The 22,790-nt window shown below is 44.3% G+C and overlaps 2 protein-coding genes across 3 annotated transcripts; one reads left to right on the plus strand and one right to left on the minus strand.

Moving 5' to 3' along the window:
- Window positions 1-3,691: 3,691 nt before the first annotated feature.
- si:dkey-243k1.3 (endonuclease domain-containing 1 protein-like) lies at window positions 3,692-7,896 on the plus strand. The gene is made up of 5 exons (XM_056441190.1): window positions 3,692-3,769; window positions 3,882-3,982; window positions 4,595-4,709; window positions 5,600-5,756; window positions 7,381-7,896. Exons 1-5 carry the CDS (start codon window positions 3,692-3,694, stop codon window positions 7,770-7,772), a joined length of 843 nt encoding a protein of 280 aa, XP_056297165.1. The 3' UTR covers window positions 7,773-7,896.
- Window positions 7,893-22,722, minus strand: zgc:162193 (TRPM8 channel-associated factor homolog). 2 transcript variants are annotated; one of them, XM_056441635.1, is made up of 13 exons: window positions 22,525-22,722; window positions 21,971-22,050; window positions 20,959-21,615; window positions 20,312-20,528; window positions 19,872-20,163; window positions 18,735-19,036; window positions 18,471-18,645; window positions 18,269-18,363; window positions 16,722-16,932; window positions 16,053-16,289; window positions 15,652-15,875; window positions 15,455-15,568; window positions 7,893-10,194 (listed from the first exon to the last, which is right to left on the minus strand). In XM_056441635.1, exons 3-13 carry the CDS (start codon window positions 21,594-21,596, stop codon window positions 9,952-9,954), a joined length of 2,748 nt encoding a protein of 915 aa, XP_056297610.1. In that variant the 5' UTR covers window positions 21,597-21,615; window positions 21,971-22,050; window positions 22,525-22,722; the 3' UTR covers window positions 7,893-9,951. The 2 variants fall into 2 exon arrangements, with proteins under 2 accessions (XP_056297610.1, XP_056297609.1); XM_056441634.1 differs by having other exon boundaries at window positions 20,959-21,635.
- Between the last annotated feature and the right edge of the window lie 68 nt (window positions 22,723-22,790).

Below are 22,790 nucleotides of genomic sequence, written 5' to 3' on the forward strand. Positions count from 1 at the left end.
TTGTTTTTGAGTTTTTAATTCATATATATATATATATGTATATATACATATATATATATAGAAATATATATATACATATACATATACATACAGGACTGTCTCAGAAAATTAGAATATTGTGATGAAGTTCTTTATTTTCTGTAATGCAATTAAAAAACCAAAAATGTCATGCATTCTGGATTCATTACAAATCAACTGAAATATTGCAAGCCTTTTATTCTTTTAATATTGCTGATTATGGCTTACAGCTTAAGAAAACTCAAATATCCTATCTCTAAATATTAGAATATCATGAAAAAGTATACTAGTAGGGTATTAAACAAATCACTTGAATTGTCTAATTAACTCGAAACACCTGCAAGGGTTTCCTGAGCCTTGACAAACACTCAGCTGTTATAAATCTTTTTTTTTACTTGGTCTGAGGAAATATTAAAATTTTATGAGATAGGATTTTAGAGTTTTCTTAAGCTGTAAGCCATAATCAGCAATATTAAAAGAATAAAAGGCTTGCAATATTTCAGTTGATTTGTAATGAATCCAGAATGCATGACATTTTTGTTTTTTTAATTGCATTACAGAAAATAAAGAACTTTATCAGAATCAGAAACAGTTTTATTGCCAGGAATGTTTACACAAACGAGGAATTTTTTTTGGTGGAAGGTGCAACATTTGGACATGACAAACAAACAACAATCAACACGACAGAAAGACAACAAGTAATGTGAAAGTGTTTGGGTGTGTGCTTCAAGTGGTGTGTTTTAGTTAAAAGTGTATGTTACGCGTGGCGTGTGTTTAAGTTAAAGTGCATGCAAATAAAGTGGCATGTGTGTGGAGGAGGCCTCAAGTTAAAGTGCATGTTAAAGTGACGTGTGTGGAGGAGGGAAGAAGAAGGAGGAGGAGTGGGAGGAAGAGGGAGGAGGAGGAAGAGGAAGGAGCGGGAAGAAGGAGGAGAGAGGAAGGTGGAAGAAGAGGTGGTAGTCCTGGGGGTGACAGTCAGTCAGTCCGGGTTCCATTGATGAGCCCGACTGCCGACGGAAAAACTTTTGGTGTGGCGGGTGGTCTTTGTCATGATAGACTGCAGCCTCCTCCCGAGGGAGGGACTCGAACAGGAGTGTCCAGGGTGGGAGGGTCAGCGACAATCTTTCTGGCCCGCTTCAGTGACCTGGAAGTGAACAGGACCTGGAGGAAGGCAGATTGCAGCCGATAACCCTCTCGGCCGAGCGGATGATGCTCTGCAGTCTGCACTTGTCTTTGGCTGTGGCTGCAGGGTGCCAGACGGTGATGGAGGAGCAGATGATGGACTCAACGATGGCCGTGTAGAATTGTACCATCATTCTCCTGGCAGGTTGAATTTCCTCAGCTGCCTCAGGAAGAACATCCTCTGCTGGGCCTTCTTGGTGATGGAGCCGATGTTCAGCTCCCACTTGAGGTCCTGGGTGATGATGGAGCCCAGGAAGCGGAAGGACTCCACAGCGTCGACGGGGGAGTCACACAGGATGAGAGGGCGGGTGGGGCTGCATTCCTCCTGAAATCCACAACCATCTCCACTGTCTTTAGAGCGTTGAGCTCCAGGTTGTTCTGGCTGCACCAGGTCACCAGGTGGTCAGTCTCCCACCTGTAGGCGGTCTCGTCCCCACCAGAGATGAGCCCAATGAGGGTGGTGTCATCCGCGAACTTTAGGAGCTTGACGGACTGGTGACTGGAGGTGCAGCTGTTGGTGTACAGGGAGAACAGCAGAGGGAGAGAACACAGCCTTGGGGGAACCTGTGCTGGTGGTCCGGGAGCCTGAGACGTGTTTCCCCAGCCTCACGTGCTGCTTCCTGTCGGTCAGGAAGTCTGTGATCCACCTGCAGGTGGAGTCGGGCACGTGCAGCTGGGAGAGCTTGTCCTGCAGCAGGGACGGGATGATTGTATTGAAAGCAGAGCTGAAGTCCACAAACAGGATCCTGGCGTAGGTTCCTGGGGAGTCCAGATGCTGGAGGATGTAGTGAAGGGCCATGTTGACTGTGTCCTATGCAGGCCTGGTCGCTCTCTAGGCGGACTGCAGGGGTCCAGGAGTGGGTCGGTGATGGTCTTGAGGTGTGACAGGACCAAGCGTTCAAAGGACTTCATGACCACAGAGGTCAGGGCGACGGGCCTGTAGTCATTGAGTCCTGTGATCTTGGGTTTTTTGGGGACGGGGATGATGGTGGAGGCCTTGAAGCAGGCTGGAACGTGGCATGTCTCCAGGGAGGTGTTGAAGATGTCGGTGAACACGGAGACAGCTGGTCAGCACAGTGCTTCAGGGTGGAGGGGAGACGGAGTCCGGGCCCGCTGCTTTGCGGGGTTCTGCTTTTGAACAGCCTGTTGACGCTCTCTCCAGGATGACGAGGGTCGTCGCTGAGTTGATGGAGGGTGCTCCAGAGGTGTGAGCCCCTGATGGGCTGGGGGAGGGTGGGCTGATGGTCTGTGGCTTGTTGATGGGGCTGTGGGGGATTGTCTCAGGACTGCTCCATTGTCTTTCAAAGCGGCAGTAGAACTCATTGAGCTCGTCTGCCAGAAGCACATTGTTCATGGAGTGGGGTGATTTGGGCTTGTAGTTGGTGATCTGCCTGAGCCCTCTCCAGACAGAAGCAGAGTCGTTTGCTGAGAGCTGCTGTTGCAGTTTCTCAGAGTACAGTCGTTTAGCATCTCTCACCGCCTTGCTAAACCTGTATTTTGACTCTGTGTACCTCTTGACCTCTCTGAAGGGGTTAAATATAGACATTCGGAATCCACGTGTGAGGTTTGCGCACGGCCTCGGCTCCGATCGTGGGAAAAACACCACATGGGCCGATATCTCGGTGTTTCCTAACCCCGGCCGGCCGTGGGAGACTGCAGGGGAATCGGCCAAAATGCACATGTTGTCAATGTCAATATTCCAGGAGGTGAAATTGATATCAAGTTACAGGAATAGGTTTGTGGTATTATAACTCATTAATAGAGTCAGTCACTGCAATGCACTGGAACACACACACACACTTACTTAAATATCTCGCCTAACTTTTCCGTCTCTCTGTGAAATTATCTTGTCTCCAAGGAATTGGACAGTCCCCAAAAAAAACATCCCAGTGTGTATTGATTTCATACCACGTTGCACAATCTATGAATTCCACTGAAAGCTGTAAAGCCCGTGATATTTTGAATATTATGTATTATTATTGTAATTTTTAATAGGATAACAATTATATTACATTGTATTATTACTATTAAAGCATATATGTAAAAATCAGGATTTAATTTCTTTAATTTAGAAGAAATGATTTGTAACGAGTAAAAGTCCGGCATTCAAATTGTTTCTTAAAGGTACAGCGTCAACGTCAAAATATGATAGAAATACCAAAAGCAAAGGATTTGCATCATCAATGATCCGTGTTGTTGACCTCAATGTGGTCACGCGCTTCGGGGTTTTTTTCTTCTTTTTCCGGATAAATAAAAAAATAAAAAGAAGCCGAGGGCGGACGAGGTGAGAGGTGAGGACAAGTCACACATAAAAGCCGGGGAGGATCGTGGAGGCAGACAGGTGCAGCAGCAGGTGAGTCGAAACGCAAACACGCCGACCCTCCGAGGCCGTCGCGATGAGGTGGTTTTGTGTGTGTAGCATTAATACATAAAAAAATCAAAAAATCACTTCCTGTTGTATTTGACTCTCCAAAAAGCTTTAAAGTCCAGGATGCAAACCGTGGGAACTCTGTGCGCTCTTCTCTCGCTCCTCGTTGCTGCTCATGCGGACGTCGTGGAGCGCTTTGAGGTGCGTGACCTTCAAAAAACAAAGTGTGTGTGTGTGTGTGTGTGTGTGTGTGTGTGTGTGTGTGTGTGTGTGTGGCTCACTTAGAGGCCTGTGTTTTATTTTTTGGTCCCAGGATGTGCCGGAATGCATGGGGTACTTCTATGAAGAGAAGGTGCCGGAGTGGGGGGCTTCGATACCCGGCGCCTCCCGCCTCTGTCATCGATTCAGCAACAGGTCTGGAGAGCAGTCAGACTTCTATACTTCAGTTTACACCACCGTTCAAAAGTTTGGGGTCACTCAGAACATGTTTACACTTTTATTTATCAAATGAATTGAAAAATGAATGGAAAATAAAGTCAAGACTTTGATAAGCTTAGAAATAATGATTTTTATTGTAAATATTAATGTTGTTCTTCAAACTTGTGGCTCAAAGGAAGGCCAGTTTTCTCACTTCTTTCACCAGCATAACTGTTTTCAGCTGCGCTCAGATAAAAAGGGTTTTCAAGGGTTTTCTAGCCCTCCGTTGGTCTTCTAAGGCGATAACACAATGTACCATCAGAACACTGGAGATGGGCCTCTATACACTATGTAGAGACTTCATTAAACACCAGAGAATAGTCATTTACACATTAACTATGTAGAGAGAGGATTTATAATTAATTTAATGTTATTTTCATTGAAAAAAACAGTGCTTTACTTTGAAAAATAAGGACATTTTCTAAGTGACCCCAAACCTTTGAACGGTTTAATATACAGCGAGAGAGTGTGAGAACATCTTCCTGTTGTTTCTCACGCCTCGTCTTTTTTCCTCTCCCCATCCCCCGGGGCTCACTGACCCGCCGCCAGGTACCACTTCGCCACGCTGTACGACACGATCCATCGCATCGCCGTCTACGCCGCCTATCACTTCCAGCCCAGCAACGGCGGAGGCCGGGAGAAAAGGTGGTTTGTGGAGCCTCAGGTCCGTGGACAGAATCACCAGAACGCGCGTCGTACATTTACAGTGAAATCCTAAACAGCGACCCGCTGTGCTGTGCTCACGTTGTGATGTGAAAGCAATGCATTCTGGGTGACTTAACTCTTGCTTTCGCAGGAACGCGTCGCTCACAGCTGACACATTGCTGCTCATTACCTTCGCATTGAAAATGCGGAAGGTTATGTTTTGATCGCCGAGTATTTATTTATTCATTTATTTATTTATTTGTATGCGTGTTATTCACAGAACTCAAAAAGTATTGAACCGAATTGCATGGAATTTGGTGGGATGATTGGTTATTATCCGGGGACCAGTTGATTCGATTTTGGGATCAATCGGGTCAAAGGTCAAGGTCAAAGGTCATGAACAGGTCAAATCTTCTTGAATGGCATGAAATTTGGTGGGATGATTGGTTATTATCCGGGGACCATTTGATTAGATTTTGGGATCAATCGGGTCAAAGGTCAAGGTCAAGGAAAGGTCAACATCTTTTTTTACCATAGCACGATACATTTGTGTCCAATTGGCATGCAACTAATGCCAAAATGTTCATAATTCAATGCCCAATCTTGTGATATGCGAAGGTATGCGCTCTACCGAGTGCCCATTCTAGTTTGTAATACAATAACTGCTGCCAGCAAAAGACGGTATTTTGAATTAATACAGCCAATAAGTGTAATTACAGTAATTTTCTGTATTCTTTTCACTCATTTACACGGTGCTGTTGCTGCCAGTAATTTACTGTAATTTCTCCGTGTTGTGTTCAACACGAGTCGACCGTGACGCGTTGTCGTCCTTCAGTGTGCGCTCCTTACTCTTTGAGTCACAGTGTGTGTGCGCATATGTTTACATCTGAAGCGGTTGTCGCCTCACAGCTGGTGAACATGTCCTGGCAAGCAGAGATGAAGGACGGCTACTGGCTGGGGAGGGACCACCCGGGGGTCTACCTGGGGGAGAGGCAGGCCCTGAACGAGGACTACACACACTCCGGCTTCAACCGCGGTCACCTCAACCCCAACGGACACCACGCAGGTATAGTGGAGGGGGGACGGGGGTCATTTCTGGGGTCATTCCTCCCCCCCCCTTCCTCCCCCGTCCCTTAAAATAAATGCTTGACGATTAAATTATGACTTATTTTACGTTGTCCAATGGCATTTAACGTGACACTATTGTTAGGAACACTTAAGTTTCCCATTTGTTTCAAATTAAGTTCCTAGTCATTTCAAAATAAACTTCCTAGTCGTTTCAAAATAAACTTCTCAGTCGTTTTAAAATAAACTTTTAAAATAAAATTAAATTCCCATTCGTTTCAAAATAAACTTCTGTGTCGTTTTAAAATATACTTCACAGTTGTTTAAAAAAAAATTATCAGTCGTTTCAAAATAAACTTCCCAGTCGTTTCAAAATAAACTTCTCAGTCGTTTCAAAATAAACTAATCAATCGTTTCAAAATAAACTTCCCAGTCATTTTAAAATACACTTCCTAGTCGTTTCAAAATAAACTTCCCAGTTGTTTCAAAATAAACTTCCCAGTCGTTTCAAAATAAACTTCCCAGTCGTTTCAAAATAAACTTATCAGTCGTTTCAAAATAAACTGCCCAGTCGTTTTAAAATAAACTCTTTACAGCTCAACTTTGCATCAATATGTGAGGCTGAGTCACAGAAGGTTGACTTACTTTCCGGTTTCTCTGGTTGCATAAGTTGGTGTCTGTGGCGTCTGTTACCATGGCAACCATAAGGCAGGATGGGATGCCGCAGCCAGATAAATATCTTCAATCTTATCTCAGTATCAAATGGAGCAGTTAATACGAGAAGATATTTGCAAATACTTAACTGCTAATTGCAGAGTCTGTCTTGTATTCATATGTTTAACGTGAAATTAAGGAAAAGTGCTTCTACAGTAATTATTTCCCATTTTGTATTTACTTTTTGATCATGAAATTAATGTTTGCCATGGAATTATTCCTTCATCTGCATCCTCTGAAAAGTTTATCATCTCAGGCTTTTTAGCGCAAAAAAGAAAGAAAAATCTCTTCTGAAAATATGTTTCTGTTTTGCTTTTCATTTAATCCATTATTTTTAACATATTTTTTGTTGTGTGTTGTGTGTCGTTGTGTGTTGTGCGCTCTTTTTGAAAAATTGTTAATAAGAACCGGAAAAAAAGTGCATTTATATAAAAACGGGGGCGACTGTGGGTCAGTGGTTAGCAGGTCCACCTTTCAATCAGGGGGTTGGCGGTTCAAACCCCACCCTGGTCGACGTGTCCTTGAGCAAGACACTTAACCCTTAGTTGCTCCTTGTAGCTGTGTCTACGGTGTATGAATGTAACATGATTGTAAGTCGCTCTCGATAAAAGCGTCAGCTAAATTAAATGTAATGTAACGTAACGATGACTATAAGAATAAGTATTATTAAAATATTAGCAGATATCTAATTTATATTAGAATAGGTACAAACAACCATTATCTATATTACAGCTACTGCAGCCTTGGATTTTGCCTCCAGTTTATAAATTCAAAAGAATTATGAATTGAAATAATAAACCTTCGGTAGCATGAGAACACCTTTACAATACATAACTATATTTTTATATATATATATATTTAGAAAACCACAAACTGTAATTTCTTCAACTTCCCTTCAATCCTCCGTCCAGTACCGAGCCGCAATGCCACCTTCACCCTGACCAACGTGGTGCCCCAGAACCCCAAGCTGAACCAGAACGCCTGGAGGATCCACGAGTCCCAGCTCACCGACCTGTTCCGGGCCCGGTGCTCCAAGGCCTTCGTGCTGGTCGGCGCCGTCCCCTCCGCGGACAACTGGATCGTGAAGAACCAGGTGAAGCGCGTCAACATCCCGGACTACCTGTGGAACGCCCACTGCTGCGTGGACAACAACGGCAGGCCCGTTCTGAGCGGCGCCGCCACGGCGAGGAACACGGAGAACAACTGGGTGGAGAAGCTCTCGCTGGACGAACTGGGAGAATTCCTCCAGCAGTTCTCCGATCAGCCAGTAGGGGAGCTGTTTTACAAAAACTGCAGGGCGTAAAAGAATAACAAAAAGTACGCCGCACGTTAACGTGTAAAGGCTTTAAGTATAACACACCCCTGGTAATTTTACTCATTCAACCACAAATAGATGGATACAAATAAATAAAGGAGTAATAAATGACTGTTTATTGTTTATTTTTTAATGACAGCAAACGCACTCGAAAAACACACAGCTGAAAAACACTTGTGAACACAGCCTGCATCACTAAGTGGATAATATACTTGAATATTGTATCATTGAATGAATGTCAAACACACACACACACACACACACACAAAGCAATGACTTAAGCGTAGAAGCTGAAGTATAGAGATTCACTTATAACACCTTGAGAGCAAATGATCAATAAAAGACACAAAAAAAACAAATATCTGTAAAGCTATTAGAATATATGAGCCTGAAAGAAGAGTTACTATTAAATTAGAATAGGCCTTTTATACTCGTACGTTTCCCTGTGCTCTTACGGTTTCTGAAAAACATTTATCGCTGCTTCCAACCCTGACGGAGAGACGTTAGCCATGTCAGGTGTCATGTTAATAAATGGCCTATTGAGAAACAACAATGTCAACACAGATGCTATTTGTTTACCATGACTGTACTCATATACGGGATTTTGTCATTACCTTCGCATTGAAAATGCGGAAGGTTATGTTTTGATCGCTGTGTATTTATTTATTTATTCATTTATTTATTTGTATGCGTGTTATTCGCATAACACAAAAAGTATTAAACCGAATCACATGAAATTTGGTGGGATGATTGGTTATTATCCGGCGACCATTTGATTAGATTTTGGGATCAATCGGGTCAAAGGTCAAGGTCAAGAAAAGGTCAAAATCTTCTTTTTACCATAGCTCGGTCAATTTGTATCCAATTGGCATGCAACTAATGCCAAAATGTTTATAATTATATGCGAAGGTATGCGCTCTACCGAGTGCCTGTTCTAGTTTAGCAGATGCTTTTGTCCAAAGCGACTTACAATAAGTGCATTCAACGTATATTCCTATTGTTTAACTCTGTTGTTTTAACATGTGTTATATATGCGTTTGACTGTTGTGCAGATTGTATTATGCCTAAAGACATTATGCCCGTGGCAGGTCGTGATATAGTCAAATAATGTGAGTGTGGATGATGACGAGCGGACAGCCGTGTTTTCAGGGCTTAATCCCGATGAAATGAAGGATTTAGACCGTTAGACAGTTCGGAGTCTGCATATCGTCACAACGGTTTTTTGCTCAATGTTTTTTACATTTTACTTTAGAACATTACGGTAATCTGTACACTGATCAGCTGTATCTCCTCTAACCCAAACCACACAACTGTAACTCTCTGTTGGATTTACAGAGACTGCGAATAGATTTTTATTCCAAGGAGCTAATCAGTGACTTTGGGAGTAGTGCTAATTAAATTGTCCTTGTTACATTTTTACATTAGTTTAAGGACAATTTAGAGTCATCAAACACCCACGGATGAACCCACAGCTCTCCGGAAATGTCAGTTCTTCCCACACAAATATCACAAGGAGGAGATGATTCATGCATAAAGCCGTAGTGTCTACTCAAGGCAGAGCGAGACGGTCTCCACACATTGCCTTGTTATTTATAAGACAAATCCTTCTCTTTTTTTAGAGTTGGAAAGAACCATCACGGTAAAACCCCCACACCTGGTCTCGTTGTCGCTCTCTCTTATCAAACTGTGCATCTCATTGTGCATCCCACTGGGAACACACACTGTCAATGTATTGCTTTGCAAGTGTTCTGCAACGCCAGTATCAAGTATAGCCCAGCTGGTAAGAAGTATTAAACAAATAAAACACATTCCTTTCTAATAGAGCTGCTGAATATAAAAGCCCTATTTTTTATTTTTTATATTGAAATATATACGTAAAGAACACAACCAGAGAAGAAAAGAGTCAGTTAAATAAATGACCCACTAAACACTCAATGTCAAGGAATGTGGTCCTCATTGAACCCGTATATATATATATATATATATGTATATATAATATATATATGTGTATATATACGTATTATATATAATATATATACATACATAATATATATATATAATATATATATATGTTTATATATATATATAAACATACATAATATATATATATATATATATGTATATATATATATAATATAATATATATATATATGTATCTAGCAGAGGTTCAGTCGTACTGGGCCATGGGGTGGTCGCTCCAGGGAGGCAGGTCGGAGAGTTTCCCCTCGGTGGCGGTATCGACGGGCCAGCCCCAGGCCTTGAAGAAGGCCGACAGGTCCCTCCCCACAGTCTGGGAGAAAGTCACGGCGTACAGGTTCATCTTTCCGTCGTTGTCCTTCGGGAAGTCGCTCATCTCGTGGTAGGCGGCAAACACCTTCTTAAAGGCAGCCCAGCCAAACTGTTCCTGGAGCTACGAGGAAAGAGAGTTAAAGGAAAAAACGTGGGTGGAAAAAACAGCATTGTCGTCTCTTTTTATTTATTTTTTCATCCAATATTTTTGCTTGGCGTTCAAAAACACATTTATTGAAGTAGTTGTTGTTGTTGTGTGTTTTATTCAGTCAATCATTGCAATACAATATATAAAACAGAAAGACTAAAAAGGTATAGGTAGAAGGTATTATATAGGTATAGGAAATTATTATAATCAAATATAAAATAAAGAAAAATAATAAAGAAAATAAAATACATTATATATATATATATATATATATATCCACATTCATCTTCCATATACATACGTTTCAATCACACTCAAAAAATTGTCTCACTGGGGCGATGTGGCCTCGAGACTTTGGGTCTCATTCGGGGTCAAACCTTTAAAACAAGCTGGAGGCGTGAACTCCTGACCCCTAACTGGATATGATGAGCAGATCCCAACGCAGTTCGCTCAACAAAAAGTAATGAGGGATTATTGTTTCAACTGTATCAACACTAAATTTGATATACATCCTATAAATGGATACGACTTCCATCTTTCATAAAAAGCCCATAAATTCAGGGCTCGGCAGGAAATTGTCTCTAACTCATCGACCATTCGTCCGGTCGTCATATTTTGACAGCTCCGTTGCCGTCGGTGTGTGAATGTGTGTGTGTGTGTGTGAAAGGATGCAACGATACATGCAACAAGTGTAGTTTATTTGCTAGGTTGGAGGCAGGTCTAAGTGGGTTAGATGCACGGCTCCGCGCTATCGAAGCTCAGACAGCTATGCTAGTTAGCCCGCCCTCTCCCGTAGTCGGCGCGGAGCTACAGTCAGCTGTTAGCTGTGCCCCGGCGGTAACCGTGCAGCCGGATGGTTGGGTAACTGTTCGCAGGAGTCGTAAGTCTACACAGAAGCCCGCTGTGCACCAACCACTTCACGTTTCGAACCAGTTTTCCCTGCTCAGCGACACACCCGCTGAGGAACACACCCTGGTTATCGGGAGCTCTATAGTCAGGAACGTGAAAATAGCGAAGCCACGGACCACCGTCGTGTGCCTCCCGGGGCCAGAGCGGGCGACGTGGAGTCTTGTTTGAAGCTGCTGGCTAAGGATAAGCGGAGATACAGTCAGATTGTAATACACGCCGGTGGTAATGACGCCCGAGCCCGCGCTCGGAACTCACTAAAATTAATGTGGAATCGGTGTGTGCTTATGCCAAGACGTTGTCGGACACCGTAATTTTCTCTGGCCCTCTCCCAAATTTGCAGACAGACGAATTGTATAGCCGAATGTCGCCTTTCAACCGCTGGCTGTCGAGGTGGTGCCCAGCGAATAATGTGGGCTACGAGACAACTGGAAGACTTTCTGGGGAAAACCTGATCTGATGAGGAGAGACGGCATTCATCCCACGTTGGACGGAGCGCGTCTCATTTCTGCGAATATGACCAAGTTGATCACCGGACTTAATCTATGACAACCCAGGGTTCAGATCAGGAACCGGGAGCAGAGTTGTAGTTTAACACCCTTCTCTGCTCTTCCATTCGAGCAGTTACCCACCCTTGACTTTAGAGTAGAGACTGTGTCTGTCCCACGGCCACTTCAATTAAATAAATCAAAAGTAAGCAGAAGAGGAGTCGTACACAATAACCTTATACAAGTTAACACAATTATTTCAGCAGTGCAACAAAATAGGTCTATTAAATGTGGTCTCCTAAATATTCGATCTCTGTCATCTAAGGCTGTGTTACTAAATAATTTAATATCAGATAATCACATTGATTTATGTTGCCTAACTGAAACCTGGCTGAGCCATGAAGAATATGTCTGCCTGAATGAATCGACTCCTCCAAGTCATATTAATACTCACATTCCTCGAGGCACCGGTCGAGGAGGTGGAGTAGCAGCCATCTTTGAATCGAGCCTATTAATTAATCCTCAACCAAAATTACACTACACCTCATTTGAAAGCCTTGTTCTTAGTCTTTCACATCCAACCTGGAAAACACTACAGCCAATTCGATTTGTGATTCTGTACCGCCACCAGGTCCATATTCAGAGTTTATATCTGAATTCTCAGAATTTATATCAAGTTTGGTTCTTAAAACCGATAAAGTTATTATTGTTGGAGATTTTAATATCCATGTGGATGTTGATAATGATTGCCTTAGTGCTGCATTCATCTCCTTGTTGGACTCGATTGGCTTCTGTCAGAGAGTACAGAAACCCACTCACAGCTTTGGCCACACGCTTGATCTTGTTCTTACTTATGGCGTTGACATTGAGCATTTGAACGTCTTCCCACAGAATCCTCTTCTGTCAGACCACAACCTCATAACTTTTGAATTTATACTACCGGAGTGTACTCCGTTAGTCAAAAGTTTCTACACTAGATGTCTAACTGATAGTGCTGTAGCTAAATTTAAAGAAGCGATTCCTTCTGTATTTGATTCGATACCACGTCTCAATATAACAGAGGACTCCTGGTCTAACTTTAGTCCGTCCCAGATTGATCATCTTGTTGACAGTGCCATAGGCTCTCTGAGAATGACACTGGACTCGATAGCCCTCTGAAGAAGAAGACAGTGAGGAAGAGGAGGTTTGCTCCTGGTATAACCCTCAGACCCGCAAACTGAAGCAAACATCACGAAGCTTGAACGCATATGGCGTTCAACTAATCTCAAGAATCCCGCTTAGTTTGGCGAGATAGTCTTAAAACATATAAGAAGGCCCTCCGTAATGCCAGAGCAGCCTATTACTCATCAATAATAGAAAAAAATAAAAACAACCCCAGGTTTCTCTTCAGCACTGTAGCCAGGCTGACAGAGAGTCACAGCTCTGTGGAGCCGAGCATTCCTATAAACCTTAGTGGTAATGACTTTATGAACTTCTTTAATGAAAAGATTTTAACTATTAGGGACAAGATTAATAATCTCTTGCCCATAACCAGTGCCAATCTGTCCTCAAGTGGAATGGCCTTGGAAACCGCTGTATGCCCTGGTGTATATTTGAGGATTTTCTCCTATCAACCGTGACCAATGATTTTCAACGGTTTCAACTTCAACACGCCTACCTGTCTCTTGGACCCCATCCCGACGAGGCTGCTTAAAGACGTTTTGCCTTTAATTGGCGGCTCTCTATTAGATATTATCAATGTGTCTCTGCTAACAGGCCACGTACCACACTCCTTCAAGGTGGCTGTTATTAAACCTCTCCTGAAGAAGCCCACTCTGGATCCAGAGGTATTGGCTAACTACAGACCGATCTCTAACCTCTCCTTCCTCTCCAAGATCCTTGAGAAAGTGGTCGCAAATCAGTTGTGCGACTTTCTACATCATAATAGTTTATTTGAGAAATTTCAATCAGGATTTAGAAAACACCACAGCACCGAGACGGCACTGGTGAAAATTACAAATGACCTCTTAATGGCAGCAGATAAAGGACTCTCTCTGTCCTGGTCTTGTTAGACCTTAGTGCTGCATTCGACACCATTGACCATGACATCCTGTTACAGAGACTGGAGCAGTCGATTGGCATTTCAGGCACGGCACTAATTTGGTTTAAATCCTATTTATCAGATCGATCTCAGTTTGTATTTGTAAACGATGACGCCTCGATAACCACCAACGTTAATCACGGAGTTCCACAAGGTTCTGTGCTTGGACCAATTTTATTTACCTTATACATGCTTCCTTTGGGCAATATTATCAGGAAACACTCCATAAACTTTCATTGTTATGCAGATGACACTCAACTATATTTATCGATAAAACCAGAGGAGAGCAACCAACTCTGTAAAATTCAAGCATGTCTTAAAGACATAAAAACATGGATGACCTGCAACTTCTTGATGTTAAACTCAGACAAAACCAAGTAATTTTAATCGGCCCTGAGCACCTCAGAGATCAATTATCTGGTGATGTGGATTCTGTAGACGGCATTGCCCTGGCATCCAACACCACTGTAAAGAATCTTGGCGTTATCTTTGATCGGGACTTGTCCTTTAACTCCCACGTAAAGCAAATCTCAAGGACTGCATTCTTTCATCTACGTAATATTTCAAAAATCAGGCACATCTTGTCTCAAAAGATGCAGAAAAATTGGTTCACGTTCGTTACTTGAGACTGGATTACTGCAACTCCTTATTAGCAGGCTGCTCTAATAAATCTCTTAGGTCCCTCCAGTTGATCCAGAATGCTGCAGCTCGTGTTCTCACTAAAACTAAGAAAAGAGATCACATCACTCCTGCACTAGCTGCTCTGCACTGGCTCCCAGTAAAATCAAGAATCACTTTTAAAATTCTTCTCTTAACCTACAAAGCCTTGATTGGTGATGCACCATCATATCTTAAGGAGCTTGTTACTGTATATTGCCCCACTAGAGAGCTACGCTCACTAAATGCGGGACTACTTGTAGTTCCTAGAGTCTTAAAAAGTAGAATGGGAGCCAGAGCCTTTAGTTATCAAGCTCCTCTTTTATGGAACCAGCTTCCAATTTCAGTCCGGGAGGCAGACACAGTCACCTCGTTTAAGAGTAGACTTAAGACCTTCCTCTTTGACAGAGCTTATAGTTAGGGCTGAATCAGGTTTGCCCTGGTCCAGCCCCTTGATATGCTGCTATAGGCTTATAGCTGCCGGGGGACGTTTAGGATGCACTGAGTACCTATCTCCTCTTTTTTTTTTTCTCTCCTTAAGGATGAATTTTCATCTCTCAATCACACGTTACTAACTCTGCTTTCTCCCCGGAAGTCCTTTTGACTTTACGTCTCATGGGGTCATCGGACCCTATGAGACGGCATAGATCCTATCTGCCTGATGGATCGTCTGGGTCGTGGAATTCCTGCTCATGACTACGCCACTGTCCTGTTGAGACTCCGCCCACTCCTCCTCCCCACCGCCATCTGCCTGATGGATCGTGGAGGTCTCCATCGTGGAATATGCCTACTATGAACTATTCATACACTCTGTCATATTCATTGAATGTATTTTAACTCTAAATCTGTCCTTCTGTACACATTACATCTATTGCATCTGTCCATCCTAGGAGAGGGATCCTCCTCTGTTGCTCTCCTCCAGGTTTCTTCCCTTTTTTTCCCCCTGAAGGGTTATTTGGGAGTTTTTCCTGGTCCGATGTGAGGTTTTGGGGCAGGGATGTCTATGTGTACAGATTGTAAAGCACTCCGAGACAAATTTGTAATTTGTGAAATTGGGCTATACAAATAAACTGAATTGAATTGAAAAGCAACCGTCTCTCACCTGCAGGTACGTCTCCAGGGCGACCCACATCTCCCAGCTGCTGCGTATCCTGCCCGCCTTCACGTAATCCTCTCTCCGCTGTCGGCGCGCCGCCGAAGTCACGGCCGGATGAGCCTGCGTGGAGCGAGAGGAGATGATGTGACTGAGAGACAGCGGCCACACTTTTCTATCAAACAATCGCAACTTATTTCCTCCACCTTTTCCCTGTTGATGCCCAGCACCTCCTCGTGCACGTACACCGACCACAGGTTGCACGTGCACTCCGTGGTGTTTGGTGGGAACTCCCAGCATGCTCTCTGTTGGTTGTGTCCCAGCTCGTGGATGGGCCCCCACAGGCCTACACTCCTGATGTGCTCAACGCTGACCAGGTCAGCCGCCATGGACTTGTGTACCATGATGGGATAACCGGCGTGCATCCAACCTGGACGGAGACAAATGAGGTTGTGATAGGTTTCCATGACAACGGATACAGTATTCACAACAGTTAGGACTTAGTGAGCGTGCGTGTGAATATCCGTCTGTCTATTTCTCGTAGTTTCTTTGGGATCGGCTTCATCTTTCCGAGAAAAGAAGTTAAAATAAATAAATCAAAAATAACCGTGGGAAATCTGCACATCCGCCACAAAGCGTTCTTTGCGAGTCGACGCGTGCGGCGCGGCGGCCAGGTCCGCCACGCCCCTCATCATCTGGTCCCAAAGGGCCGCCACCTCGTCGGGGCGATCCAGGCTCCGGACGATGTCCGAGGGCACCGTGAGGATGATGCTGTCAAACTCCAGCTCCGCCCAGGGGGCGGGAGCCGTGCGCAGCAACGACCAATCGGCTGCTGTGGTCACGCCTGAGGAGAAGAAAGGGATGGACGCATTTAAAATTCATTCATTCATTCATTCATTTTACACACAATTATGTTGTATCGTTGAGTGCGAGGTATCCTTTTAACCATTCTAATGGATACATCCTAACATTAATAACCATCATAGATAGATAGATAGATATATACTTTATTAATCCCCAAGGGGAAATTTGTCGTGACAGTAGCAGCAACACACAAGAATAAAAAACAAAACACAAAATATAAGAAACAGGGATGAAATATAGAGAAGTATACAAAGTAAAATAAAAGTAAAATACAAAACAAAACAAAATATATATGTAAATATACAACACACATGCATACACAACACACAATAACACTGACAAATCAAATCAAATACAAAAAATATTCATCCCTACACATGTGCCTTTTACAATACCAGTGTGTGTGACCCACCGGATTTATAGTAAGGCGCAGGTACAGCCATCTGCACAGTGATCTCTGCCCCCTCCACCTTTGTTTTGGGTGGCGCCACCAGGTAGATGAGCCCCCCCCACAGGTTCCACACCTGCATCATCTCCGAGTTGACGGGAAATTGCGCGTGGACACACGGCGCTCTCTTCAAAGTGTCGCTCCGCAGGAAGTCCGTGTGACAGCTGATCTGGATCTGAGGAGGAGTGCGCGGCGCGGCTTGTTAAGTGAAGCGTGCGTAACGGATGCGACGCCGTGGAGGTCTGGGGTATGTCAGATGTTTGGGGGGGGTGGGGGTGGAGCCTCTGCAGGGGGTGAGCTGGACCCTCTTTGGGGGAGGGGCATCGATGTACGCCGCACTGGGGGGGGGGGAATGTTGCGAGAGACGGGGACAGTGTGTCGGGTTGTGCATGTGTGTCCAAGTAATACACAGGTCCATCTTCAGGGGGTTGGCGGTTCAATCCCCCGCCCTAGTTGATGTGTCGTTGGGCAAGACACTTAACCCTTAGTTGCTCCTTGGAGCTGTGTCTACGGTGTATGAATGTAACATGATTGTAAGTCGCTTTGGATAAAAGCGTCAGCTAAATTAAATGTAACGTAGCGACGACTATAAGAATAATTATTGTTAAAATATTAGCGGATATCTAATTTATATTTGAATAGGTACAAACAACCATTATCTTCCATATTGCAGCTACTCAACCTTGGATTTTGCCTCCTGTTTATATATTCAAAAAAATTATTATGAATTGAAATATTAAACTTTCGGTAGCATGAGAACACCTTTACAATACATAATTATATTTATTTATATATATATATATACACTACCGTTCAAAAGTTTGGGATCACTTAGAAATGACTTTATTTTTCAAAGAAAAGCACTGTTTTTTCAATAAAGATAACATTAAATTAATCAGAAATACACTCTCTACATTGTTAATGTGGTAAATGACTATTCTAGGTGGAAACGTCTGGTTTCTAATGAAATATCTCCATAGGTGTATAGAGGCCCATTTCCATCAACTATCACTCCAGTGTTCTAATGGTACATTGTGTTTGCTAATCGCCTTAGAAGACTAATGTCTGATTAGAAAACCCGTGCAATTATGTTAGCACAGCTGAAAACAGTTATGCTGGTGATATAAGCTATACAACTGGCCTTCCTTTGAGCTTTAAGTTTGTAGAACAAAATTAATATTTCAAATATTAATCATTATTTCTAACCTTGTCAATGTCTTGACTATATTCTACATTCATTTGATAAATAAAAGTGTGATTTTTCATGGAAGACACGAAATTGTCTGGGTGATCCCAAACTTTTGAACGGTAGTGTATTCGGAAAACCACAAAAGTTAATTTCTTCAACTTCCCTTCAATCCTCCGTCCAGTACCGAGCCGCAATGCCACCTTCATTGTATAACTTGTAAAGTGTCGTGTGAGTACCTTAAAAAGTGGTGTATAAATTAAATGTATTATTATTATTATAAACAGTAACACATACACAATAAACTTAATGTTGTGTACAGCACCTTCCATTCTTTGTTGACAATCTCTGCTGGCATGCAAATGTAGGTCTTCATCCCAGGTGAGAGGTAGAGCCCTGTGCTGATCCACTCCAATTGAGCTGCCACACACACACACACACACACACACACACACACTGCATGTAAGCTGTAGCTCATAAACGGTTTACGCGTGTGTGTGTGTGTGTCCACAACAACGAGGTCCGACCTGCTGTGTTGACATCGATCTTGATTTTCTGGTTGCAGATGACTTGCATCAAGGGGTTGTCCTTGATGAGGTAGGGCAGGAGGGCATCCGGATCTGGGCAGGTCTTGTACACCTCTGGGCCCAGACTGAGGAGCAGGTGGTCCTTGGGACTCTTCACAGGACAGCTGTCACACACCTTGAAAGAAAGAATGTAAAAAGGTGTTTTTGACACACACTCCGGGGGGGGGGGGAGTCAGCTGTCGCGCCCCGCTACCACCGACTCACCTGAGGCATGCCCGACTTCATCACGATGTGCGTGAGGGTGGACAGCACCTGGTTGTAGGCGTGGCAGTCGTGAGCCTTCATGTGCAAGTAGGTGACGCAGTCGGCGCCCAGCCTCCTGAGGTGCTCCTCCTCGTGGTCGAGGAGCTCCGCGCCGTGAGACACGTGGCCGGCGAAGCGGCGCAGCAGGCGGCGGAAGTGGTAGGACTCTTTGCCGGGCTCGCTCGGCACGGGGACCTTGTGCAGACCGCCGGCGACGGTTTTCTTCAACAAGCTCAAGCCCATTGCGTTCAGGAGCTTGTTCCCTGAAAGAGATTCCAGCAAACACAATTTCATTCAATCAATGTTGAGATGAGATCTAAGGGGGGGATGTAGTGGTTTGATGTGGATGTATTGTGGAAAGCAAGTCCGGGGTGGTGCACTGGAGTATGTTTGTGGCGGCTGGGGCGTGGTTAGGCTCAGCTGTGGAGGAGTGGCTGAGGGAACAGGTGCAGGGAAGATGCCTGATTGGCTTCAGTCTGCAGTCGAATAGAAGAGATTAGGAAACCTACATGTGACAGCCAAGAACCTGTCACACTGGACGTGTAGGTTTCTCCCCCCGAGCTCCAAAGGATGAGCACACAAGGACGACATGTTCATCTCCTTTATTTGGACTGCAGGCGGTGCCTCCATCCCTATCCCACCTCATATAGGGCAGAGAGTACGGATGGGTATCGTTTGTTTTTGTTTTTCCGATACCGGTGCTAAACCAGTACATTTAAAACGATACCGGTGCCTAAACGGTGCCTGAACCGATATTTTTTTTTTTTTTTAAAGCACAAAACGACGATTGAAAAAGACGACATTAAAAACCTCTTCGGCCATATTCCCTGTAAAAGCCGTTCTCATGGAACACTGACAACAAAAACGGATATCAGACTGTCTCCCCATCCCCCTCCACAGCTGAGCCTAACCACACCCCAGCCACCACAGCGTTTTACAACTGAAGATGTGTCTCTCACTCGATAAAGTGGAAGACATCGTGAGTCAGTGCCTGATACATTATCGCACCACGGTGAACATTTATCTTCGTATTACGTGATATTGGCGTGGGATGAGCTGGGAAGTGTAGAATGACACTCTGGCGGTGCGCTATCATACCTGGGAAATCGATTAATTCGTTCACCCCGGGGCGACACTGGGCCCAGTACCAGGCGTGTCCACCGATCAGCAGGCCTCCTCCCTCTGCCACAAACTGGTGGATTTCCTCCAGATGAGCGTCGCCATACGGCGTGCACACGAAGACGCTGAGGCCTTCTCTGAAGTCGGTCTTCTCACACTGCATCCCCGACTCGCTGAGAACATTGAAGGGAGCGTTTGGCGCGACGCCGACGACCCCCTGACGACCTCCATCCAGCCAGTGGAGAACATTCGCCCAAAATGGAGCCATGGTCTGTGATAGAGGAAGTCAGGTCATCATTTAGCACGTGAGAATCATCCGACAGCAAGTCAATATGAAACTAAATAAACAGGCGGAGTCACGAGAACAAACACATTCTTATTCTTTGACTCGTGACTTATGAGTCCGATGTGAACTCTACCTGTCGTCCCAGAACCGCTTCGTGCGTGACCACGATGACGCGGCCCCGCCCATAGTAGGCTCCTGCCAGGAAGGTCTGTCCGTCGCCTGTGGTCCCGATGGGGAAGGCCAGCGGGCCGTGGACCAGAACCTCGGAAGCTAGAATTCCACCTTGGAGGTCAAACTCTGACACCCCGTGGAATAAGAACTGCAAGTCATCCTCAAAATCCATTTCGACCCTGAATCGGAAAGAGGAAAGAGAGAGAAAGAGAGAGAGAGAGAGAGAGAGAGAGAGAGAGAGAGACGGCGATGTGGATGAGTCTATTCATGAAGTGTACAAATCACATTGTTTTCATTATTTTTTAATACATAATCAAGGGGGGGGGGCGGGGTATTTGACATTTAGGAAAAAACAGAAACTACCTGGTGTGTGTGCATCTCAACCACAAAGCCAAACATCATGAAAAACAGCTATGGCAAACACTTTAATATATTATTTTACCGTTACATTAATAGGAAAGTAATTACATTAAAATAGAACTATTACATGTGTTATATTATATACAAAAAAATATATTCTATATCGATATTAGCCTACGATTGATATGCAGAGAGGTTTTCAGATTCAAAATGGCAATAAATTAAAAAAAAGGTACATTCTACACTCACGTTACGGCCATCCAGGAGGATGGGATCTGTGGGGAGACGGGAAGGCACTCTGCCTCGCCCAGTTGGTCAGAGATGTGGATCCCCGCCATGCCACACACCTGATTCCCTTCAAACTGAAGCAGCGTGTTCTCCTTCGGGTGGTCTGCAGCCCAGCTCCACGCCTGCCCCGCGATCAGCACGCCTCCTCCGGCTTTCAGGAAAGCCACCAGGTCCTTCGCGTCGGCGGCGACGCTGTAGGCGTCCGTGACGTACACGCCGACCGCCCGGTCGTCACCGAAGGCCCCGACGACGGAGACCCGGAAGCCGGATTTGCTGAGATTCTCGGCGGCTTTCTCGACGTGCTTGTGGACGCCCACGGAGACGTTGTCAGATCCGTCTCCTCTCAGCCAGGTCACAGCGTTCTCCACCAGAGCAGGAAAGGTGGTGAGGTAGCCCTCGTGACCCAGGACCACGATCCTCCCACGGCAGTACAGAGACGCTGCCATCAGGGTCTGACCGCGGCTGTTCATCGCTAAAGGAAAGGCGTGGTGTCCGGTTAGAACCAGGGCACTGGGGGCACAGGGGCCACAGAGGTCCAGCTCCCGAAAGCCTCTCATCAGGGACATGTAGGCCCCTTCGTGGTGGCTTTCCGTCGACATGGCGAGAAGGGTGGAAGCTCTGGAGAAGAGATGAAGAGGCTGGAGAGCAGAGATGAAAGTTAAGTTGTTTAGGTGAATGCAGTTAAACGCGTTGAGTCTTGAGGGGAGATTCTGATATCTCTTTGTACGGCTCATAACATATTTCAGTTGCTGTGAGGTTACAGTCAAAGTCATCTTTATTGTCAATTCTTCCGTTTGTGGAAACATACAGAAGATGGAAAGTGCGTTTCTCTCTTGTCCAACAAAAAGTGATTGTAGTATAATAATAGTAATAAAGTGCAAAACAGCTAACAACAACAACAAAGAACATTTAGACGACATATCATTTATGACAAACAAACAACACCTGAAAAGGAACAAGTTATTTTTTTTACCTGAAAGTCAAGTCTTGTCGTGTCTTTCTGCTTGTATATGAAGACAGTTTTCCAGACAGGTAACCCAACAAGGACACGCACTGACAGGAGAAAAGAGGGAAGCAGCATTTAGTAGTCAGTGGAAAGTGACAACAGGAGGAGGGACTTCAGCTTGTTCCAGCCCAGTGACAGGCTGGAACAAGCTGCCAGGTACAAACATCAAAGGGTAGTGAGTAGAGAGACACCTGTCTGTCAACAGCCTCAGTGTGTGTTACACCCTTTACCTGCTCATACAGGGCAGAAGCCTCTTTGCGGATGTTAAGACTATTATGTAACTGTTTTTTGCAAACCAGATGTCTGTGTTGGGGGGGGGGCAATCTAATTCTCTAGACAATAAACACATGTAGACATGCGACGTATACATTTTGAATAAAAAGTTAGAAAACAACGTGAATCTAACAAGAAGGCTCAATTCTGCTGGAACATCTAAATGAAAAATGTAAAAACAAAAGTGCGCACCGCAGCATTTAACGTACCAGGAAGTAGGTAGAGGAAAAGAAAAGATGTCATCTCACCTTAACGTCTCCGTGTGTCGTGATGTTATCTTTCTTCTCTCACCTGTGTGACTGACTGTGGAGGAGCACCCATCTCAGTCGCTCAGGTAGGTTCACTTACCCGAAACTCCTTACGATGTAAAAAAACCCCGACATTTTTACTATTAAAAGAAAAGTTCAATTAATGTGGGGGAATGGTTTTTCTGACATTCATCAAGAATTATAAGAATATCCTAAACGTTTGAAATCCCGGAAATCTCGGAAGTCATGAGCGGAACCTTTCAAGG

Source organism: Pseudoliparis swirei, chromosome 20 (assembly GCF_029220125.1).
Source record: "Pseudoliparis swirei isolate HS2019 ecotype Mariana Trench chromosome 20, NWPU_hadal_v1, whole genome shotgun sequence".
In the NCBI taxonomy this organism is placed as follows: Eukaryota; Metazoa; Chordata; class Actinopteri; order Perciformes; family Liparidae; genus Pseudoliparis; species Pseudoliparis swirei.